General features: G+C 48.8%; 1 protein-coding gene across 9 annotated transcripts in view; it reads right to left on the bottom strand.

The window, feature by feature from the left end:
* The window catches only part of MGMT (O-6-methylguanine-DNA methyltransferase), a 296,474-nt gene extending 275,553 nt beyond the window's left edge, over positions 1–20,921 (bottom strand). For 3 of the 9 annotated variants that reach the window (XR_003421363.2, XM_027063411.2, XM_027063413.2), the window contains exons 1-2: positions 20,767–20,901; positions 18,640–18,816 (exon numbers count right to left, since the gene is read on the bottom strand). Coding sequence is in view for 7 of the 9 variants with exons in the window: in XM_027063411.2 (XP_026919212.2) it covers positions 18,640–18,816; positions 20,767–20,847 (258 nt within the window). In the remaining 2 variants the exon portion in view is untranslated. Of the gene's footprint in view, positions 1–12,943; positions 13,061–13,495; positions 13,547–18,639; positions 18,817–20,766 lie in introns of those variants that run through there. The other 6 variants (XM_053207551.1, XM_053207553.1, XM_027063412.2 and 3 more) reach the window with 6 other exon arrangements.
* Between the last annotated feature and the right edge of the window lie 1,111 nt (positions 20,922–22,032).

Genomic DNA, 22,032 nt, shown 5'->3' with positions numbered 1-22,032 from the left:
AAAAGCAAGCCTTGGAACACTTGGACTGCATAATATGCTCTTTATAAAAGTCAAACAAGCCACGCTAAATGAGATCTTGCTGAAAAGTAGCTGGGCAGATGGTGAAACTATACATAACTTAAAAAGCAAGACAATAATAAACACAAACTTCAGAACAGCCATAACCGTGAGGTAGGGAGAGAGGGGAGGGCGGGGGGCAGGACCGGAGAAGAGGCACACAGATAACTTCCCCAAGACTGGAGATGCTTAAATCGGCAGTAAGTTGGTGGGCGCCCAGATCATTATCTGCGCTTCATGCCTTACATACATCTCATGCACTCTTTAGTAGGTATCAACACATAATTTTTATTTTTTTGATTTTAATTTTTATTCTATTTTTTTAAAATTTTTTTCAATGTTTATTTATTTCTGAGAGACAGAGAAACAGAGAGACAGAGAACGAGCAGGGAGGGGCAGAGAGAGAGGGAGACACAGAATCGGAAGCAGGCTCCAGGCTCCGAGCTGTCGGCACAGAGCCTGATGCGGGGCTTGAACGCACAAACCATGAGATCATAACCTGAGCTGAAGTCAGATGCTCAACCGTCTGAGCCACCCAGGCATCCCTATTTTATTTTTAAAGTTTACTTTTATTTCTTTTGAGAGAGAAATAGAAAGTAGGAGAGAGGCAGAGAGAGAGAGAGAGAAAGAGACAAAATCCCAAGCAGGCTCTGGGGCTCAACCCCACAAACCGTGAGATCGTCACCTGAGCCAAAGTCAAGAGTCAGACGCTTAACCAACTGAGCCACCCAGGCTCCCACAACAACACATAATTTTAAAAGGAAAGAAGAAGGAAAGAAAGAGAAAGGGAGGGAGGGTGGGAAAGGAGAAAGAAAAAGGAGAAAAAAAACTGCATCAGAAAACCACCAATCAAATTACTACAAAAAAGAACACTGAAGCCGAAATTCTGTCAACTGGGAAACTGACAAAACCTGAAGGCGTACATCTGGTGGTCAGAAAATAACCAAGAGTGCTTGTACTAAAAGGCAAATACCATGTCGAGACAAACTCTCAAGACTTCATCATTTCAGATGAAACTCCGGCCAGTTTCCCTCGCACACGAGCACACCAGGTTGGTCCACGTTTGCGAAGTCTGCACTTAATCCATACTTCCTAAGTGAACACACTTCCCCCTCCACTTCCCTAGCAACTCCAGAGATGTGGCATCGCTGAAGTGACTTGGTCATTCACATATGGTAGGAGGCAAAGTGCGCGTTTTAGGAAGATTTTGGCAAGCACCACGCAATCACAGCCATCCACGGTTCTCACACTCGGGTGGACGACAGTGAGGGCACGGGCAAATCCTCCACACAACCTGCGTGTCCCTCACAGGGCGCACCTTCATTCTGTCGGGCGTGCACATGGCTGTGGGAGCAGCACAGTCCAAACCACCAGGCCAGCTCTGCCTATGTGCTGAGCGTTCGCACTGCCACCCGAGAAACCTGGGACAAAAGACAGCCTCTGTCTATTCGTTTTTCAAATGCAGAGCTGTGAAGAGCTCTCTAGACAGTCAGGTAGACAGCGATGCAGGGGGTTAATGTTATCACCACTATTAAATTTAATTGATGAAGGTCTGGGCTGGCAGGGTATTAACAGCAGTGGTGTGTGAATTCTGGCAGGAAGGAATGCACTCTTCTGTCTAGTCTCATCTTCAACAGCGTGAAAACACCAAAATGACAGCCTTCAGCAGAGCACGTTTCTAGCAGTGCCACGCATTAAAAACTGCAACAGTGACAAGGGAAAAATAATCCGAGTTCAAGGGGCCCGTGATTTCCTCTGACTTCCCGATTCTGGTTCTCTCAGTATGGAGCTGAAGTGGTCCTCCTCTGGAGTAAAAATACAAACAGAGTTCTTTACATCTCTTAACAGAGTCAACCCGCTTCTACTAGCTTACCCAGTACCTGCTACCTCTGGCTCACCTATACATCACTCTTGCCGCTGACTGGATCCAGAGTACGCAGAAACACTGCAACCCCTTTAAACACAGGAAACAGAGGCAGACACGCAGGACACAGGAGAGTCAAGAAGCTACCAGAGCGGGTGAGCCAACTCAGAACACCGCTGGTCCACCTTGAGGTCCAAAGGGGTTACCAAAGCGCAGGAGGCAGGGCCATCAGGAGTGGGAAGCACGGGAGGTGGGTGGCGCAAAGGGCTAGATGGGCAGCTGAAGCACAGGAAGTTCAAGTGCTCTGTTCAAGGTCAGACAAGGACCAGCCAAGCCCACAGCTCTCAGCCAGAGTCCTGGCCTTCAGTCTCCTGCTAGTGCCTCTCAGGGGTCGCATGTGCCAGAGGTCAGAAGGCACGGGAACCAGCAGAGCAGAGCAGGAGGGATGCCCTCCCCCAACACTCATCTGCTGACTTCCAACAGACTCCTGGGTGACAGACGCCTCCTGAGAAGGCCCTCTCTCCTGACCCTCTTACATCGCCACTGCAATCAACGAAGACAACTGGAACACTACCTACCTGAGCTCCCTAAGCAACAGGATACCCTCGGTTTAAATTACGGATCCACAAGAAAATAGGGGGAAAAAAAATCATACAAAAACCATTCCTGTATTTGGCCATTTAAAAAAGCCAACATTAAATTGCTTACTATCCCTTATTTAAAACTTTAGGACAGGGGAGCCTGGGTGGCTCAGTCACTTAAGCATCCAACTTCAGCTCAGGTCATGATCTCGTGGTTTGTGAGTTCGAGCCCCGTTCGGGCTCTGTGCTGACAGCTCAGAGCCTGGAGCCTGCTTCGGATTCCATGTCTCCCTCTGTCTCTGCCCCTCCCCCACTCGCTCACACTCTCTCTCTCTCAAAAATAACTAACGTTAAAAAAAAATAAAACAAAACTTTAGGACAAATTCCTCCTACAGGAAAAGGTTTCTCTCTCCTGGATGGATGCTATTCATGCACTAACTGTACTATGAGTACTGGGGAGCAACTACTTCCCTTTTCACCATGGCTGTCTGTAAGCTCAATGACAGACTTCATGCGTGCTTGCACAAGCTATCCTTAGCCTACGTTTCCTGGAATACTTAACTTTCTTAGTGCCTGATTCTCTGGCAACCACAACTACCCAAATACGGTCAAGAAATAGAAAACAAACAGAAAAGCCTTCTGACAAAAGGCAAAATAGCTGTCACAAAATCCGTGCACTAAAGGTCACAGGCTCTGGAGCCAGGCTGCCTGGGTTGGAACAGTTATTGTAAATATGTCCCATATGTTCAAGTCAAAGGAAAACAAGACCTGTTAAGAGAAGATATAAAAGAGACCCCAATGAAACTTAGGTGTAAAATACAGTATCTAAAATTAGAAATACACCTGGTGTGACTCACAGATTAGATATGGCAGAAGGGAAAAGGCAGTGACAATGAAGACAAAATAGGTTTTAAACTATCCAGGCAGAGAAAAAAAAAAAAAAAGACAGAAGGAAATGAACAGAACATGTATAAGATGTGGGATGTATTAACCAATCTGACACACATCAGAGCCACCTGAGGGAAAGGAAAAAGGCAGAAAAATATTTGAAAAGATATTAACTATTTCTTCAAATCTGATGAAAAACCCGTACTCACAGATGCAAGAAACTCACTGAAACCAAAACATTAGAAACCTAAAGAGAACTAAACCAAGGCACATCACAATCAAATTGCTGAAAACAAGTGATAAGGAAAAACCTTAAAAGTGGCCAGAAAGGGGAAACAGGGCAGAGGAAAACAGTAAGCATGACAGCACGCTGGTCATCAGGAGCTACGTCAGGCAGGACACAAGGGAACACCACACTTAAAGCAAGAAAAGGAAAAAAATGGTCAATCTAAAATTTTCTACGCAGCAAGATATCTTTCGAGAATAAAAGCAAAAACAAGGACTTTTTCAAAAGAAGAAGAAAAGGAAGACAGTCCATTTACCAGCAGACCTACATCTGATAAACACTGATGCGAGGTTCTTGGCACCAGATAGAAATCTGGATTTGCACAAAAGAATGAAGGGCACGAGAAACTGAAAATATGCAAATAAATATAAAAGCTGGGAGGAGGGGGGGTCCTAGTTTTAATCTCTTCAAAAGATAACTCACCACCTAAAGCAAAAATAACAACATATTCTGGAGTTTGCACCATATGCAGACATACGATGTACTGAATGAGTACAACAGGAACACGGCTGGGAGAGGCCGAAGCTTCTCTTGTACAGAGTTCACACTGCAGGATGCCGAATGCAGATGACGGGAGACTAGATACGTACACAACACCCTAGAGTCCCCACTAAGAAGAGACGAAGAACAGAGAGAGCTGATTAACCAACAGTATAGGGAAAAATTAAGCTAAAATCATTAAAAATATACATTTAAACAATCCAAAAGCAGGTAGGAAAATGAGAAGGCAAAAGATGAAATGGGACAAAGCAAACAGCAAGACGGCATGCTTAAACCCCACCAGACTGACGATCACATAAATGCACATGCTCTCAATACTCCAATTTCTAAAAAGACGTTATCAGATGAGAGTTTTTAAAAACGAGACCCAACTGTATGCCGCCTACAAGAAACACATGTGAAATACAATGACAAAATATGTAAAATGTAAATGGGTGGAAAAGCATTTTCCACAGAAATGCTAGTGAAAAGAAACCTGGAGTGGTCATCTTAGCATCAAACAAGATTTGAAAACAAGAAATATTATTAAGGCAAAAGGCAGCCATTTCATAAGGATAAAAGGGTTAATTCACCATGAGGATGTAACAATTCAAAATTCTAAATATTGGGACGCCTGGGTGGCTCAGTTGGTTAAGCAACTCTTGGTTTAGACTCAGGACATGATCTCACGATTCATGAGTTCGAGCCCCACTTGGGATGCTCTTTGCCCCTCCCCCTTCTCAAAATAAACATTAAAAAAAAAATTCTACATATGCATGTACCTAAGAACAAGTTCAAAGCAAATGAAGCAAGAGCTGAGAATCGAAGGGGAAACAAATCTCGAGCTATCACAAATAATTTAAAGAACAGGGAGACAAGAAAAGCAGCAAGGAGACAGAAGACCTGAACTACACAATCAATAAATGTGACCCAACTGACAATGGAAAGAGCACTCTCCCCAAAAACCAGACTATACACTCCTTTCAAGTGCATACAAACATTCACCAAGACAGATCGTGTTCTGGGCCATAAAGCGATTCTCAATAAATTTAGGACTGAAATCATAAAAAAAAAAAAAAAAAAAAAAGTCCTCTGACCACAAGGTAATTAAATGAAAGATCAATAAGAGAGACATCAGGAAAATCCCCCACTATTTAGAAGAGAAACAACATATTTCTAAATAACCCATGCATTAGGGGTGCCTGGATAGCTCAGTCCGTTAAGCGTCCGACTTTGGCTCAGGTCATGATCTCGCAGTTCATGAGTTTGAGCACTGCATCGGGCTCTGTGCTGACAGTTCAGAGCCTACAGCCCATATCAGATTCTGTGTCTCCCTCTCTCTCTGACCCTCCTCCATTCATGCTCTGTCTCTGTCTGTCTCAAAAATAAATAAACCTTAAAAAAAATAAAAAATAAATAAAAAACCCATGCATTAAAGAAGGGATCACAAAGGAAAGTGGAAAACACTGCACTAAGTGAAAATAAGAAGACAACACGGCCATCTGTGGGATGCAGTGCTTCCTGCCTTCCAGGGAATGCTTAGCATTGAGTGTTAACATGAGAAAAGACCAAGGGCTCAACTCAGTGATCTAAGCTTCCACCTTAGCAAACTATAAACAGAAAGTAAACTAAACTGGCAGTAAGCAGAAGAAGGCAATAATAAAGAGAAGAAACCAACAGAAGACAAAAGAGAAAATCAATTATAACAAAAGTTGGGTCTCTGAAATTGACAAACCTCTAACCAGAACAATCAGAAAAAGAGAGAGAGAGAGAGAAAGAAAACACAAATAACCAGTATCAGTAATAAAAGCAAGGACCAGACATTCAAAGGACAGTAAGACAATATTAAAATAACTCTGGGCTAATAAATTGTTAGATGAAACGGCCAAATTCCCTGAAAAACAAATTACCAAAAAGTAACTCAGGAAGAAATAAATGACTTGAATAACACTGCCTACTAAAGAAACTGAATGTATAGTTTCTATCCTTCCACAAAGAAAACCCCACACCAACACGGCTTCATCGGTAAATCCCTACATTTAAAGAAGCGGTGATATTAATAGCACACAAACTATTCCAACAAAAGAGGCTCCATCTCATGAGTCACAGATTTTGCCCTAATTCCAAACTAGAAAGACACTCCAAGAGAAGAAAGCTTCAGGTCAGTATCCCTCATAAACACAGACACACAAATCCTCAAGCTATGAAAATATTAATACACCAAGCCCAGCGGGGATTATCCAGGAATGCAAAGTTGGTTTGACATATGAAAATCCAGCACTGTAATTCACTGCATTAATAGCACAAAGGAAAAGTTTCCCCAATCTAACAAGAAGCTCCTACAAAAGTGCCCAGCGAAGATGACTCTTCATGGTGAACAACGGCGATGTAAAACAAGCTGGCACCAAATCTGGAGGGAATCCTCCCACCTACCGCTCCACAAACCCAAGGTCAAGGGGGGAAAAAAGCCATTCCTGTGAGAATGCCCAAATGAAGCAATCAAGCTTGTGATCTTTATTCAATCCTCCAACCGTTGTCAATACTCTGTGCCCAGAGGGGAGCACGCTGGAGGCAACGGAGGCTGTTTGCAGGAAAGCACCCGCCTGGCTGCCCGAGTTCTTCCGAAGAGCCGGCTGACTTTTCCATGAAACAAAAGCTTTACGTGTAGAGATGAGTAACAAACTACGGTTACTCAGACTTGGGTATCCGGCAGACATTTCCTCAAAAATAAACAAAGCAACACTACTTGATGCCAATGATAAATGACAAATTGAGAGCTTTAAGTGATAATGACAACTCTGGAAAATTTGTATCCCCCACCCGTGGTCCCCGATTCTAAGGCTGCTCTAAGTTGAAAGGCAGTGATATTAACAAGCCCGGGGTTTTAATACTGCACGATGAAACATGTCAACATTTGGAAGACGCGTGTAAGTCAGCAAACAGGTATTTTCCAAAAGACCAGGAATGACGTTACAAAATCATCCAAGGTGCAAGACACACGTGTCGATTTTCACTTAAGGGACTACAAAAAGCTCGCTAAGGGCTCAGATTCCACACAGCAAAGAACCTTCAAGAAACGAACACTTGCCAAGTTCTGATGCCATCTCAGAGAATATCCACGATTATCTGGAAAAGCTATTAAAATGCTTCTCCCTTACCAGTTACTTATTTGGATGAAGCCAGATTCTCTCAAGATACTTCAACCAAAACATATCACCACAGATGGAATGCAGGAGGCACATGTGAGATCTAGCTGCCTTCCACTAACCCAGTCATTTAAAAGACGCAGAAGGGGGCACCCGGGTGCCTCAGTCAGTTGAGCGTTGGACTTCAGCTCAGGTCATGATCTCACGGTTTGTAAGTTCAAGCCCCCAGTCAGGCTCTGTGCTGACAGCTCAGAGCCTGGAGCCTGCTTCGGATTCTGTGCCTCCCTCTCTTGCTCTCTGCCCCTCCACCACTCATACTCAGTCTCTCTCTCTCTCTCAAAAATAAACATTAAAAAAACATTTAAAAAAAGATACAGGAAAAAAAAAGTAAACCAATACCACTCATTTCACTAATTATCTTTTTACAGAAAATAGTTACTTTTCAGTTTAAAATGTGTTATTTCCATTAAAGTGTAATCAGTTTATCGTAGCTTAAATGAATTAATATTTTTAAGTTTCTCAATGCTAACTTCTAACATGGTAAATGTTGATATATGACTCATATAAGTTATTTGGGATCTCCAGTAAGTTTTCAGAGCACAAAAAGTCTGAAACCAAACATGTGGGGCCCACTCCAGGGCTGGACTCTGCCCGGCCCTGACCAACCCTCCATCTCTACCTCTCGCAACCCAGATGCCTTTCGGGACCTAATTCCCCCATCTGCAAACAGAAGGAAAATCAGGGGAACACCTCTGTATTCTCTGACATCCAGAGCACAAGCAGAGGAGAATCATATGAAAATACCCATTTTCCTATCTTTTTAAATGATTTCTACCACCTCCACTTCTACCACCACCTGGACAAACTTTTCCATAAAAATTTGATTAAATCTCTCTAGGAGACTTCCTTATAAAGCTCCACTAGAGAGAATATATCATTATTTCAGCTTAAGGTTGGAAACGAAAAGACAAAAAAAAAAAAAAAAAAAAAAAAAAGAATCCTTTGGTACTGTAGCAAGTCAGTGCATGAATACAATTCCATATGAAAACATTTAAAATACATTAGATTTTTGGTCAAGATGAAAGACCGAAAAAAAAAATCAAGCAATCTATTCTAATTGGGTTCCCATGGTAACTGTACAATTGGGTTTTTCAATATAACATCCCAAAGGCCCAATGCACACTTGTAAAATATACTTCAAACAGCCTGAATTGTTTTTACATTACAGCACTCCCAGGAAGATCAATTACTATACATCCCCACCCTGACTATTAGTGGCAGGACACGTTAACACTGCTTGCCATATTAACATAAGTCATATAAGGAACACTACATATCACAATCATTATATAAAACTAATCACACACTTCAGATTCATCAAACCTGCTCTGGGTAATAAACCCATACTACTATTGTCACAGAATCATGTTTACGAAATGCAAGAAATCGAGCCCAACTACATGCCACACCATTATGCCTCTCTTATTGATTTCAAGGATAAACAGAATCAATCATTAATAATTACATTATAAGATGGCCCTCAAGGTTAATCATATTCTTAGAGACTCTCACTATGGAATTAAACAACAAACATCGCTGTGCTAATAAATAAATAAATAAAACATAACTGAGATTTCAAACCCACGTTTTAAATATTAACACCATGATGCCAAGCATAGCACACTCCCTCATCGGGGAGTCTAGCTTCTCCCACACTGACCGCAGCGGTCTCTCCCTGCCAAGGGGGATCCTGGGGGCACAGTGCTGGCCCGCACAGCAAAAGCACAGAGGGAGCCTGGGCCACAGCTCAGCAATGGCCAAGATGCATTGGGTAAAAGTTCACAACTTGAATTTTCTTTGCAATAAGCCCAAAAATCCCTGCACATCTGATGCATTCTGCAGATCTACACCCCGTAACACAAACTGCTGCTTGGGCAGAAGGAAATTTAACAATCTCCTCCTACCTTTTTATGTCCCCCCATCAGCGGCCACAGGTGTAACACAGGCCAATGTGATGGAAGTGTAGGCCAGCAGCTTCTAGTGAGAATTATCTTGCTAGGTTCCCAACCCAACAGAGACCTCCAGAACTCCTGAAAGACAGCTTAGCTTGAAAAGTAACAAACTGCACGGTTCTTAGAATTCTAGCTGGTGTCAAACAGGATGGCCCCAGCTGCTCCTCGATCCAGGCAGGATTAGAGACTGAACTGGGCAACGTCAAGAGAAAAACCAAACGACCAACGCAAAATCCCCACCAGCAGCTCTAGACTAGTTCCCCAACCCTCCTCATGCTTAAGAATCCCGGTCCCGCAGCACAGCACACACTCCTCCCCACCTCTCCCTCCTGCCCCAGAGCCTAGAGCCTGGAGCCTGGAGCCCGGACAGCCTCCCAGAGCGGGTCCACCCAGTGCCACAACATCACCAGGCCTGCCAACAGTCCCCCGGCCTTCTGGGCATCTCTCGCCTTGCCTGCCACATCCCGTTCCTGCAACCTTTGGGGCCCCTGGTAAGGAGACATGGGTTTCTGTTCATTCTATTTTCTGTCACCCCTATGTACACTCACACCTTGGGGAATGCCAGGAGCTAAACCTGAGAACCATCCAACAGGACTTCTGAGCGCAGCCTGACTATAAAGTACCCTCATCCCCAAATTCCAACTTTATACACAAGCCCCAAATGAGTCTTGTGCTTCTCAAGTAACTGGTCTGTGCTTCACCTGTGTATTAGTCAGCTCAGTTGCCACAAGAGAAATCTACAGACCACATGGCTTACGCAGAAATTTATTTTTTCACAGTTCTGGAGGTGTAAAGTCCAAGATGAAGGTTCTGGCTGATCTTATGTCTGGTGAGGGCTCTCCTCCTGGCTTGCAGACAGCTGCCTTATCCTCACGCCCTGGATCGGGGGTTGTGGATGAGGGGAGGGGAGGGGAGGGGAGGGGAGGGGAGGGGAGGGGAGGGGAGGGGGGAGAGGAGGAAGGAGCAGGGAGAGAGAGATCCGTCCCTTTTATAAGGCCACCAATCTGGCTGGATGAGGGCCCTACCTTGTGACCTCATTTAATCTTAATTACCTTCTAAAGGCCCCTCTCCCAACAGCCACCTTGGGGGTTAGGGCTTCTACACAGGAGTCTTAGGAGGACACACTTAACCCTTGGCTGGCCCTCCCATCAGGCAGAAGCCCACCCCAGCCTCAGAGAGTTCCTCACACAGAATTCCAGCATCGAGAGATGAAACCCACACCAGCAAAGCAGACACCTGAGTGTGAGTGTGTGGGCCTAGGGAAGGAAGGGCATTGGAATGGCTGTGTTGGGGCTGGGTCAGAAGAGGCTCCCCAGACAGAGCAGAGGAGGGGTCTGGGAAGAGGGGAATGGGGTCTCCTACCCATCCACGCTCAGAGCAAAGCCTTGTTGTGCAGGCTTCTAGAGAACATGCCAGAACAGAAGTCCGTGGCCTTTGCGCTGAAAGGGGCTTCAAGAGGAGTCTCGCAGGCTCATTCCATTTGGGACCTGGGTGGACGGGAGGGGTTACCTTGGAGCATTTTTCAACCCCCGCCTTCAACAGGAGGAGGAAGAGGCCATCAGCACTGACTCTCCCTGGTCTTGTGCCTGAGTGCCAGGCTTCCGCTGTCTGGGGCCGCCCTGAGCAGTGCCCTGTGTCAGGCAGCCGGCCCCATTCCGTGTGGGGTAAGGTACTCCCAGAAAGCTTCCCCGGGACCCTGGGGGATAGAGGCAGGGGACTGTGTGGGGCTTGGGAGGCCAAGCAACTGAGCTCACAGAGATTGGAGCCAGGCAGCTTCTTCCTCAGTGGTGCAGGAGACTTGAAAATCCTCATCATCTAAACCCAGAGCCCACGTGTACTTCGCTCTGAACCCCAGGAGGCAGCTTCAAGTCTGAGAGCTGCACAGAGGGGCCAATACTCACCTGGCTGCCCAAAGATGACCATCCGCTCCAAGTAAACTCCGGGCGGCCTGGAGCCAGTCCTTCTCAATAGCGAGCACCCAACAATCAAAACATCACAAACACGTGCAGCCAAGATCTGGCTTTTCAATGAGCAATTGGGATTTTCCACATCAATGCCAGGGCACAACTGAAGCACCACAAATGGCTGCTTCCAACACCAGAACTACTACAAACACTTGTTTCTGGCCGATACAAAAGAATATTTAAGTAACCCATCCAAGAATCCGTCCTGTCTTAATTGCCATGATGCGCAGCGACTAGGAAAGAAACACCTCTGGCTCAAAGAAGGCTTCTTAGCAAGAAACCTCATCATACAGGGAGGCAGAATCACCGAGGAAATCAGAACCAGAACATCTGGAGGTTTTCCCGGAGTGACAAACGGTCCAGACAACACCACAAGAACAGCAGTGATCTCAGTCCAGAAGCAAATGTTCTAATTACACTCAGGGCAAACATAAACAAATTTAAAGAGAGAGAGAGAGAGAGAGAGAGAAGATAAAAGAAGTTTTTAAAGCCCATACTTTTGTAGGAAAAGAAACTAAAGCAATGATAATAGATCAAAACCCATGTGAATTCAAACAGTAGGAGAGCAACAGGCAGGATGTCACAGAGGACCCTGCACAGGTGACCACCTCCCCCGCTCAGCTCACCCGGGACCTTGCGGGTTTAGCAGTGAAAGTGTGTGTCCCAGTAAACCACTAGTCACCCATGACAGGACACAGAGGTCTCCCAGAGCCTGCCCTGCTGGTGGGCAGAACACCATTACGGTGGCTGATTGTGGCCAGAATGACGGATAATGTTGAATATTAAGAACACTACTTCAATTTTAGAACCTACGTACTTGGTCTGGCTGTTCTCGGAACAAATTCCAAAAGCAGCGTGAGAGGAGCGCCCCCCCCCCCCAAATTCCCTGTTGACCCAGTGGGGGCCGGACCCGCCAGCGCCAGAGACGGATGGGCCGGGGTGGGTGCAGAAGGTGGTGATCGGCAAACATGCCGGCAGAATGCACCGCATCCATCTGACTCGACAGCTTAATCTGACGATAACACAATGGTGACAGAAACAAATTTTTCTGCACAATAAAGAATAGCACACATGGGCTTTTCTTGGGATAGGTACCTAAACTCAGTAACTTTTGAAAATACATCATTTCTTCCCTTTGCCCATTATTCCAGGAGCTTCCACTGAGTGTGAAAAGCCTTACTGACCAGAGTGGCTGCAAACACAGGAGAGGATTCGGGCGAGGCCCCGTGCAGACGACCCCCACCCACCTCCTCTCCCGGCCCACCGCTGATGTCATTTCTTAACTAGGACAAGTTCAGGACCCGGAGACTTGGAAGCGCCGTATCTCGGGACCTTGGCCACACTGCGGAGCGTCCAAGGGCCAGGGCAGCCGGGAGGCCCAACACGCGTCGCCCTTGACTCCGTCTGAGTCACTGGCACCTTTCCGTCTGTCCTTCCCGCCCGCCACCCGGTGACCACCCAGGACCCTCCTGGGTGCTCTGCCCAGGCCGCCTGCTTCTCCTGGTCCAAGTCCCCCGCACAGGTCACTCTCCCACGGGGGGCCTTCTCCAAGCACTTCCCGCCCCCACGCAGGCCCACCCTGGCCCCCGGGCGCGCCCAGAAGCACTCCCAGAGCCTGAAACAGCGACGCGGGGTGGACAGGCCGCCAGAAGCCCCAGCAGTGACCCGCACGGGGGCGCAGGGCGGTGCACACGCTGACATCGGCCGGGTGGTCTCGACCTAAGGGGACTGGGCACGCATTTCCCTTTCAACGCGTATCCTGAAGTGACTGCACACCCCGAACTTGGCGGTTGTGTTGAAAGACCCCACGAGCGCTTGCACAGCCGCCCCCCTCCCCCCCCCCCCAACGGAGAGCGGGCAGGGGTGCGAGCACCGCTCGCGAGGCCTCCTCAGCCCTGCCCGGGCCAGGTGAAGGAGGGCAGGCAGCCACCCCCCCCCGAACCCCAGGCTGCCATGACAGAAACGGGTTATGTACCCTGCGAAAGCCAGATCTTTTCTCTGACTTCCCCAAGGCCTGCCTTTCCGTGAATAAAAAGCACACACACCCCGTGTTTCCCTTCCCCGTTTAAAAACACAGCTTCTAAACAGTCACCTTCCACCTCCAAACTGCACCCAACTCCCTCGGCGCCCCGCACTCCGCCAGCAAGCCCTCCAGGCCCCCTCGGCTTCCCACACGCTGTCCCCACCCCCACTCTGACACGCCACGTGTAACCGTACCGCTTCCGCCCGCGACGTGTGTGACCGTACCGCTTCCCGGCGTGCGGCGCGTGGCCATACCACCTCCCCACGTGACCGTACCGCTTCCCAGCATGCCGCACGCGCGACTGCACCACCTCCCCACGTGGCCGTACCGCCTCCCGACGTGCTGCGTGTGACCGTACCGCTTCCCAGCATGCCGCACGCACGGTCGTGCCACCTCCCCACGTAGCCGTACCGCTTCCGCACGTGAGGTGCGTGACAGTACCACTTCCCCGCATGCCGCGCGTGTCCCTAGCGGTTCCCTGCGTGCCGCCTGCCAACAGAGGTCGCCCGCCACCCGGACCTCCTCTCCTCCTCCCTCCCTGTCGTCCCTGTTGGTGACCGCAGTGGTCCCCCACTCACAAAGCTCCCAAGGCCAAGGGTCAGAGAGAACAGTCCCCTTCCTGGCTGGCCTGGCGCTAACTTTCGGCCCCCTTTCTGGCCCCGACTCCCACCCCTACTCCAGCCAGACTGCTCGCACATCCATCTACATCCATGAGTCCACGCGTGCCACCACTGGGCCGCAAGTCTATGCACAAGTGCTTCATCCGCCCTTACGGCTGGAATCGGGAGCAAGTCCGTGGCCCATCGGGACTCGGTAATGAGAGTGGCTGAAGTCCTCGAACATAGCCTGGCGCCCACGGCGCTCCTCTCCTTTCTCCGGCACCTGCACACTGGTCCTATGCTCAAAGGAGGGACGCGGGGTACACCTGCGTCTTCAGTAAGTGGCAGAGCACACACAGGTAGGGTCTTGTCAGCCCCGTACAAGTGGCTTGTGTGCTGGGAGGTGTCGTGAGCACGGCAAGCAGGCACAGACTTGAGAGCGCTGTTTTTCCCACGATGTGAAGGATAATGCTTAGTCACACTGGCCTTCAGAAAACATACACAAGAACATACAGGTGTGGATTTATGTCTGCTACATCTTGCCTCTAAAAGGACTTGTACCCATTTCTCTGCTTCACCCCTGCAGAGGCAGCATGACACAACCAATGGGCTAACACAGAACCCCGCTCCTATGCCCGTGTGCCTTGTACAGGCCCCTCGGCCTCTCCAGGAGCCAGTCTCCTCATACACAAAATAAAGAAACTAACGGTGTCTGGGTCACCCAGTGATCCTGAAGATATGAGAAGCCGATCTACCTACGTAAATCAACCAGCACAGTGAGCCTTCAATAAATGCTATTATCAGCAATACTATCATTCTCGCACTGTCCAGATTCTTCTGGAACTTGACTGACTCTACTAGGCTGACCCATGATAGGACGGGAAAAAGACACCCCTAAATATGGCCCATTTCCACCCACACAAATTATTGTGGATTTTTTATTTTTGACAAAACTGACCTAACCCGTCGCCTTACCCATCACTACCACAGTATGAGCGGTCACATATGCTGGGGACCCTGATGGCTCCTGACCACTGCCAGTGTCCGATTCTGTGTGTGCCCTTCAGGAGGTTCTTTCCATTTAACAGATGCTTACTGTCAAGCCTCCCAGGGCTGCCAGAGACTGGCAGGGTCCACTGGCCTGCTCTCCACCCACGCAGCACGAGCCTGCCATGGGCACCGCACACCTGAGCACTCACAGATCACACCTGAGTGGGGAGCACCTTGACAGCAAGCACTTGAGCAACTGTTGATAATGTCCACTGTGAAAAACCAAACTGGCAGCAAGGGAAACCAGCTCCTTAGAGAAAGAATTTTAGAAACCCGGCAAATTAGCACTGAGCTACATCATCCTCCAGACCAAACACAAGTCCATGACCGCCTGGAATTACAGACACACAGGAGTTGGGACACTGGACTCCATCGCTAGTCCTGCCTCCTCCTGAAAACAGGCTGGTGGCTCTGAGCTAACAAAGGTCGGCTATTCCTGGGCTCACCAGGGCCTGGTGTGATCTGTAAACACAATTCCCTCCCAATAGCCAACAACAGCCCTCTGAATGGTAGTGTCATCTTCCCTATGTTGGGGGAGACTAAGGATCAGAAAAGTTAAGTAACTCTACTCAAGGTCATATAACTAGTAGATCCAGATCCAGACAAGCAGGCTTGTTACCAGAGGCTGCACACTTAACCCTGTGCTTGCCTCCCCAAATGGGGGCTTGGGTTATGTGTAAATCTATAAAACCAGGATGTTATTGGGCTGGAGGGAAAGTAGGATTTCCGGTTTGTTCCTCCCCACTTTTCTAGGTAGAATCTCATCCTTCTATGAGACTGTGGTTCCAAGTTAAGATTTCTACCCAGGCAGTGCTTCATACTTTATTATTTCATGTGCTCACACTCACCCAAGTAGACACAATAAGCATGATCATCACCATCAGACACAGGAGGAGGCATCTTGGGTTTTCAAAGTTTCTTAAAGTCACCCTACTAGTAAATGGCACCACCCAAATCCCTCCCATTTTTCTCCCCAACACAACTCTGGCACTTCCTGAATAAAAACTCAACTCTGTTCTACAAAAATACATTCAGTTGTGCGTTTGAAAGTCAGCCCTCATCTGAGACCATGAACACGCTTCTACCCAGAGAGGAGAAAAGCAATGCCAGCCATTCAAAGGAAAAGATAGGAGTGAAATATAATATGGCTGTCCATGCTTAACATTTGTTTGTAAAACTAATGCCAAAGTTTTGGTAACATCTGCATCTTCTGTCATAACCACAAGACCGAAAACTATAACACTATGATAACATGTTGGGTTTGCAATTTGAAGAGATTCACATGTCTCTGAGGAGTTACAAAACCATACACAGATCCATAAGCACGGGCAACTGACGACAACGCTGGCTGCGAATGGATCCATCTGGAAGGGGAACTCCAGAGCTTGTCTGGGCTGGCGAGCACTACTTCTCAGCCATCCTAAAGATTTCCCAAGAGATGCTTGGAACATTGGGGTCCCTAGAATTCCCTGGGAAGCTTGCAAAGACACAGGTCCCCAGGTGCTGATCTCGTAGGTCTGACAAAGAAGCCTACAATCTGCCTTTTGTAACTAGCACCCTTGGTAATCCTGATACCAATAGGGCTCAGAGCCCCTTTTGAGAACACTGTACCTACGACACATGGATATCCCACTACAAGGACAGCAATGCATTCCAGTGGTGGCTCTTACCAACGAACCCAAACAAGCAGGTCAAAATCTGAAGGTAACACCTTGGGTCCCAACTTTTAGTCCTTTTGACTGGGGGGTAAACTGTAGCTAACAATTTAAAAACAAATGAGAAATAACTAGTTACTTACTAAATTTCAACAGTTAAATGTCCCATCCCATATCTTGCCCCAAGATTCAATTCCCTCTCTACGCCCATCTAGATACCTCTCAACACCCAGCGCTGGAAGTGCCTAATCTATCAATAAGGTGAGAGTTTTCTAAACTACTATCCATATGACTCAATTTGTCAGTAAAAACTGCCACCAGCGCTGTGCTTGCAGAAAAATGTCCATAAATGCATTATTGCGACTGGCAGATCGATGTCTATAATAAAAACAAATAGATTTAACAAGTGCCTGCTTTTACGAGTGGTGCCATTGGCGGACCGTGCGTTCAGCTTCACCCCTAGACTTCTGGGAATGGGCAATAGAGCTCGGGCTGGATACTCTGCTGACTTCACAAGTGCTACGGGTAGGAAATTATTCTAACAAGACAATTTTCAAAGTAGTAGAGCGAACATATGAGGCATTTATAACTCGCTCACAATCCCTTTCGTGGTTCCACACAGACGACAACAAATTTAACTGCCAGGAAATGTTTCTATAGAACTTTTAACTGGTTTTACCACAGCTGCATCAAAAGCCAAAAGTCTACTCCAGGTTGGGGCCGGGGGGATGGAGACATGAGGCCTGCCTCCCTGGAGACCCCCACTCCTCCAAGCCCCCAATCGGATTGAAAACAACTTGTGGTGTCAAAAACAAGTTTCAGCGTTTAACACATAGCCAAGGGTGTCACTGCTGTGTCAGTGGCTCCTGGGGCTGCCTATTTAGTTAGTTATTTCGCTAAGGCAGACATCAGGAGCGTGACTGCCACAGACTGGCTTCCCCGCCAGGGATTCTGAGCACTTTGGCAAGACACTGTGACCGATTTACACGTAAGCCACATCTGCCAAAACCACTTGGGTTCCTTCAAAGGTTACAAAAGGTCACGAAACGATTTATTCCTGTTCTTAGACAATTCACTTCAATTGCTATTTAAAGGAATAAGTCATTCACTATATTCCATATATTCACTATACAGTTTTCCCAAAACCTTGCAGCCCTCTCTAAGCTCTTTATTATTGTTAAATTTTCTACACCCAAAGGAAACGACTCTTTCTACTGACCAGCAAAGACGTACCGGTTACCCTAATGCCACAGGACACCCATCTGGCAGTATTCTGTCTCCCAACAGTCTACAACTTTCACCTACCTTTGCCCAAGACAGGCCTCCAGAACTAACAGGAGGGGAAATGCATCCTGTGAACCAAGGGAAAACCAGCCCCTCCTGCACAGCTCAGGCCCCTCCCCCACACATACTTTTACTTTAAACCAGGAACGGTGCTGTTGGGTTTGTTCGCTCATTATGAGTACATGTGAAAGGATGACAGGGAATCCACTCTCACCCAATGGGAATGTTATGGTTTGTATGTCTCCGATTTTTAAGTTTCAGGCTTGTATAAATAACATTCTGAGATACGACCTAAGCACCTGTATCAGAAGCTACCCATCACAGGGGTGCCTGGGTGGCTCAGTCAGTTGAGCGGCTGACTTCGGCTCAGGTCATGATCTCGCAGTCTGTGAGTTTGAGCCCCGGGTCGGGCTCTGTGCTGACAACTTGGAGCCTGGAGCCTGCTTCAGACTCTGTGTCTCCCTCTCTCTCTGCCCTTTCCCTGCTCACACACTCTCTCTCTCAAAAATAAATAAACATTAAAAAAATTTTTTTAACAACAAAAAAAGAAGCTACCCCTCCCAGAAAAGAGGCTCAGGGGGCCTAAGACATTAGCCGAATGAGCTCAGGGCCTTTCAGAGACCTGGAGCCCAATGTAGGTGTCTGGAGTGACCAGAGACGTGACAGGAAGTCAAAACCCCCAGGGAAAGTTGACCCACAAGAGGAATTTTATGCAGTTAGATAAAGTCAGAGAGAAGTATGAAAACACACCTGATAATAAGGGTAACAGATGACCACAGGAAAAGAGAATTCAGAAAATACTGTCTTGCTTCCATGATTTTCTATCAAAGAGACTATACTATAAACTGAAAAGGGCCTTGAGACCCCAAACAGGGAGCTGGAATAGAGCCGTGTTGGTGGTTTGAGTCCCTGGCTTCTAAGTGTCCTCTGCGAAATAAGAAAAATGAAGACAATTTAGTAAGTTTCCTTTATGGAACAACACCAAGGAGCACACTGGGTTCCTGGGACAGGAAGAGCAGAGACTGCCAGGGAGGCCCCCTTCTTCCTCAGGCCCCACTGCCCTCCTCCCCTGCACGGCCAGCCCAGGACCTCACTTGTGCACCAGGAAAGGCAAGTGGGGACAGGAGGCCTGAGTGGAGGGCCCAAGTGAGGCTCGACCGAGAGCCACACGAGATCAAAACACAGGAGAAAAGAAAGGTCTGAGAATCTCCACTGAACAAGAGTGAGATCTTTCCAACATGTCCACGCCTAGTGCATTACTTCTTTAAACTTCCCTCTCCATCAGTGTTCAACAGTGTCCAGAGCAGAGTTTAATAATACTAAAATCTAGCTCTTATAACACAGATTTGTTTTCTGTTTTAAGTAGGCTTCATGCCCAGCATGGAGACCAATGTGGGGCTTGAACTCATGACCCTGAGATCAAGACCTGAGCTGAGATCAGGAGTTGGATGCTTAACTGACTGAGCCACCGAGGCGCCCACAGATTTGTTTTAATGAAAAGAACATTCATGAAGAAAAGGTGCCTTTCTATAGCTCTGTACTTGAGGCCCGGTTCATCCAGCCCCCATACTGTACTCTACTATTCAAATTCTAACTCAAGACAAGAACCTGGGAAGAAATCAAACACCTGTAGAGCGAGGCCAACTCTCCACTACCTGTAGACTCTGGACCTTTGCAGGTGTGCACTTGCTGTGACCTCCAGGACAACAGTGTCTGAGTTAACACAATATGAACTCCCTGCTGGGGGGGCAGCCAGGAATGGAGAGGAGAACTCTGACACTGTTTCCTTAAAATTGCTTTACCCCCAGCATGCTTTCGTTTTTAACGTCCTTTTCTAATGCTTTTACACCCTTTTTTTATGCCGTGTGTTATCCATTGAAGGACTCAGGGAAAGAACAAAACTGTCTCTTCATCATCTATCTTGGGGAGATGGAGAGAAGGGCCTGACGCAGACATTTTACAGGTTCTTAATGTAAGTAACCAGTCTGATTCCTAGCTCCCCGTGTTCAACAGCTTCGTGCTCTGCCACAAACAGCTGAAGTGACCCCTCCCTGGGCAAAGCAGCCTCCCTCTGCCCTGATGACTGTCCACCCAACCAAGCAAACGCTGTGTTTGAGCATACAAAATGTGCTTCCAAGATAGAAAGCCAAGTACTGAGCAGAGGCCTTGATAGGGAAGACCCTTCTGAGATCTTAGTAAATGATGGGCCCAGAAAGGGAGCAGGGAATACGTGGGTTAGAACACTGCTCTACTGTATTATCACTGACTTGGGAATTATGGTGCCCAGTGTAAATGGCTCTCAAACTCCACTTATTTACTCTAAGTGTTTGCGGAGGCAATTAGGGCGAAATGTATACACACACCAGCCATGAAAATGAGGACCCCAGAACTTGCTCTTCTCTGGCACTGTCTTAAAACACGGTGCAGCAAATGTGGAATTCTGCACAAAGAGTATGCTAAAGGCTTGCTGCAAGGAAGGGCCGGAGTAGAGGCCTCTGGAAGCTTCCTGGGAACAGAAGGCAAGCGGCGGCCCCCAGGCGCTGGTCAGTAGTGCAGGGCGGGGGAGTGGGCAGGGAGAGCGTCGAAGATGTTGGCCAACTACAGGCATGGCAGGGGAGGCCACAACGGGCCGCTATCACCGCAGAGCAACTTGGTCCAGGAACTCCAGACGTGGGGAAGGAGGGCCGCACCTGGGCACACCTGGGTACACCTGGGCACACGTGCGCACACCTGGGGCCTGTGCAGACAGGGTGGGATCAGGGCAGGCCCCTCGCCTATGGCGAGGAGAGGGTGCCCATAGAACCACAGGCTTCAGACCACTGCTCAGCCTAAGAAAGGCCCCGACTTTGGCGGGAGGGCAGCAACCCAGACACTCACCGCGTCACCAGGGCGCCGACCACGAGCAGCTGCGAGCACAGGGTGACCAAGTGCTGGAGAACCACCCGGCTGCCCAGGCATGTCCGGGGCGCGGGGGGCGGAGCCGGGGCGGGGGCGGGGCCACAGTGGGCGGGGCCTGGACGTGACGGAAGCTTGGTCAGGAAGAGCGGAGCCACGGGCGCGGGGGCGGGGCCCAGAGAGGGGGGCGCCGGGAAGTGCGGGAGCGGGGGTGGAGGCCGAGGCGCGGGGGCGGGGCCTAGAAGGCGGGGCGGGGCCGGGGCGGAGCGCGGACGCCCGCCCCCTGTCTGCGGACTGCCGCGGGGGTCGGAGCATGCCCAGTGCGGCGGAGCCTGGGCTGACCCTGCTCTGCGCAGCCTCGCTGGCCTCCCGGCGCCGCCCCGCGAGGGCCCTCCCGCCCGCCGCCGACCGGCCTCCCCTGCCTGGCCGCCCAGATCCCGCGCTCCCGCCCCACAGCGCTCCGTGCCTCAGTTTAGCCACCATCAGCTCCGCGTCCCGTGGTGCTTGCGGTCCGCGGCGCCAAGTGCTCAGTGGCCGTGTTGCCAACTCAGCTCTGCGGGGCAGGGGCCCGGAGCGTGGGCTGCCTGCCTGGGCCTCCCGGAGGGCAGGGACAGGCAGGACTCCGGGCACCATCCGGGTCGATGAGCGAGCAGAGGGGCCTGGGATGTCTCTATTGCCTGTGGTCGGAGGTGGCCTTGCAGGGCCCCTCGGGTCCTGAAGGTCACCATGACCTAGACACAGGCTCCGTAGCAGCCAGGCCAGGCTCAGGTGCTAGTCAGTGAGCACATGGGTGCCGGCACTACTTGGTGCTCTGTGGACGTTATTATGGTTGAATTGTGTTCTCCCAGAAAAATATGTTGGCGTCCCAACCCCAGTACTCAGAATGTGACCCTATTTGGAGATAGAATCTTTACAGAGGTAACAAGTTAAAATGGGTCCTAATGCCATACCACTGGTGTCCTTGCAAGCAGAAGGCCAGGTGAAGACAGAGACTCAAGGAGAACTGTGTGAAGGGGGAGGGTGCAAAGTGGTACATCCAGGAGCCAAGGAGAACCCAGGACAAGAGAGGCACGGACAGCACCCAGCCCTGGAGCCTTCAGTGGGAGCACGGCCCTCTGCACACATTGATTTCAGACAATAGATGTGTGCTGTTTCCAGACACTCAGTTTTTGGTACTTTTTATGACATCCCCAGGAAGCAGTATAGACCCATTGTATCCAGCTTGATGGGCATAAGGTCCCCTGGGAG

Source organism: Acinonyx jubatus, chromosome D2, assembly GCF_027475565.1.
Source record: "Acinonyx jubatus isolate Ajub_Pintada_27869175 chromosome D2, VMU_Ajub_asm_v1.0, whole genome shotgun sequence".
NCBI classification, from domain to species: Eukaryota; Metazoa; Chordata; class Mammalia; order Carnivora; family Felidae; genus Acinonyx; species Acinonyx jubatus.
Note: the sequence above shows the minus strand (reverse complement) of the source record. Positions and strands in the feature narration are given on the sequence as shown.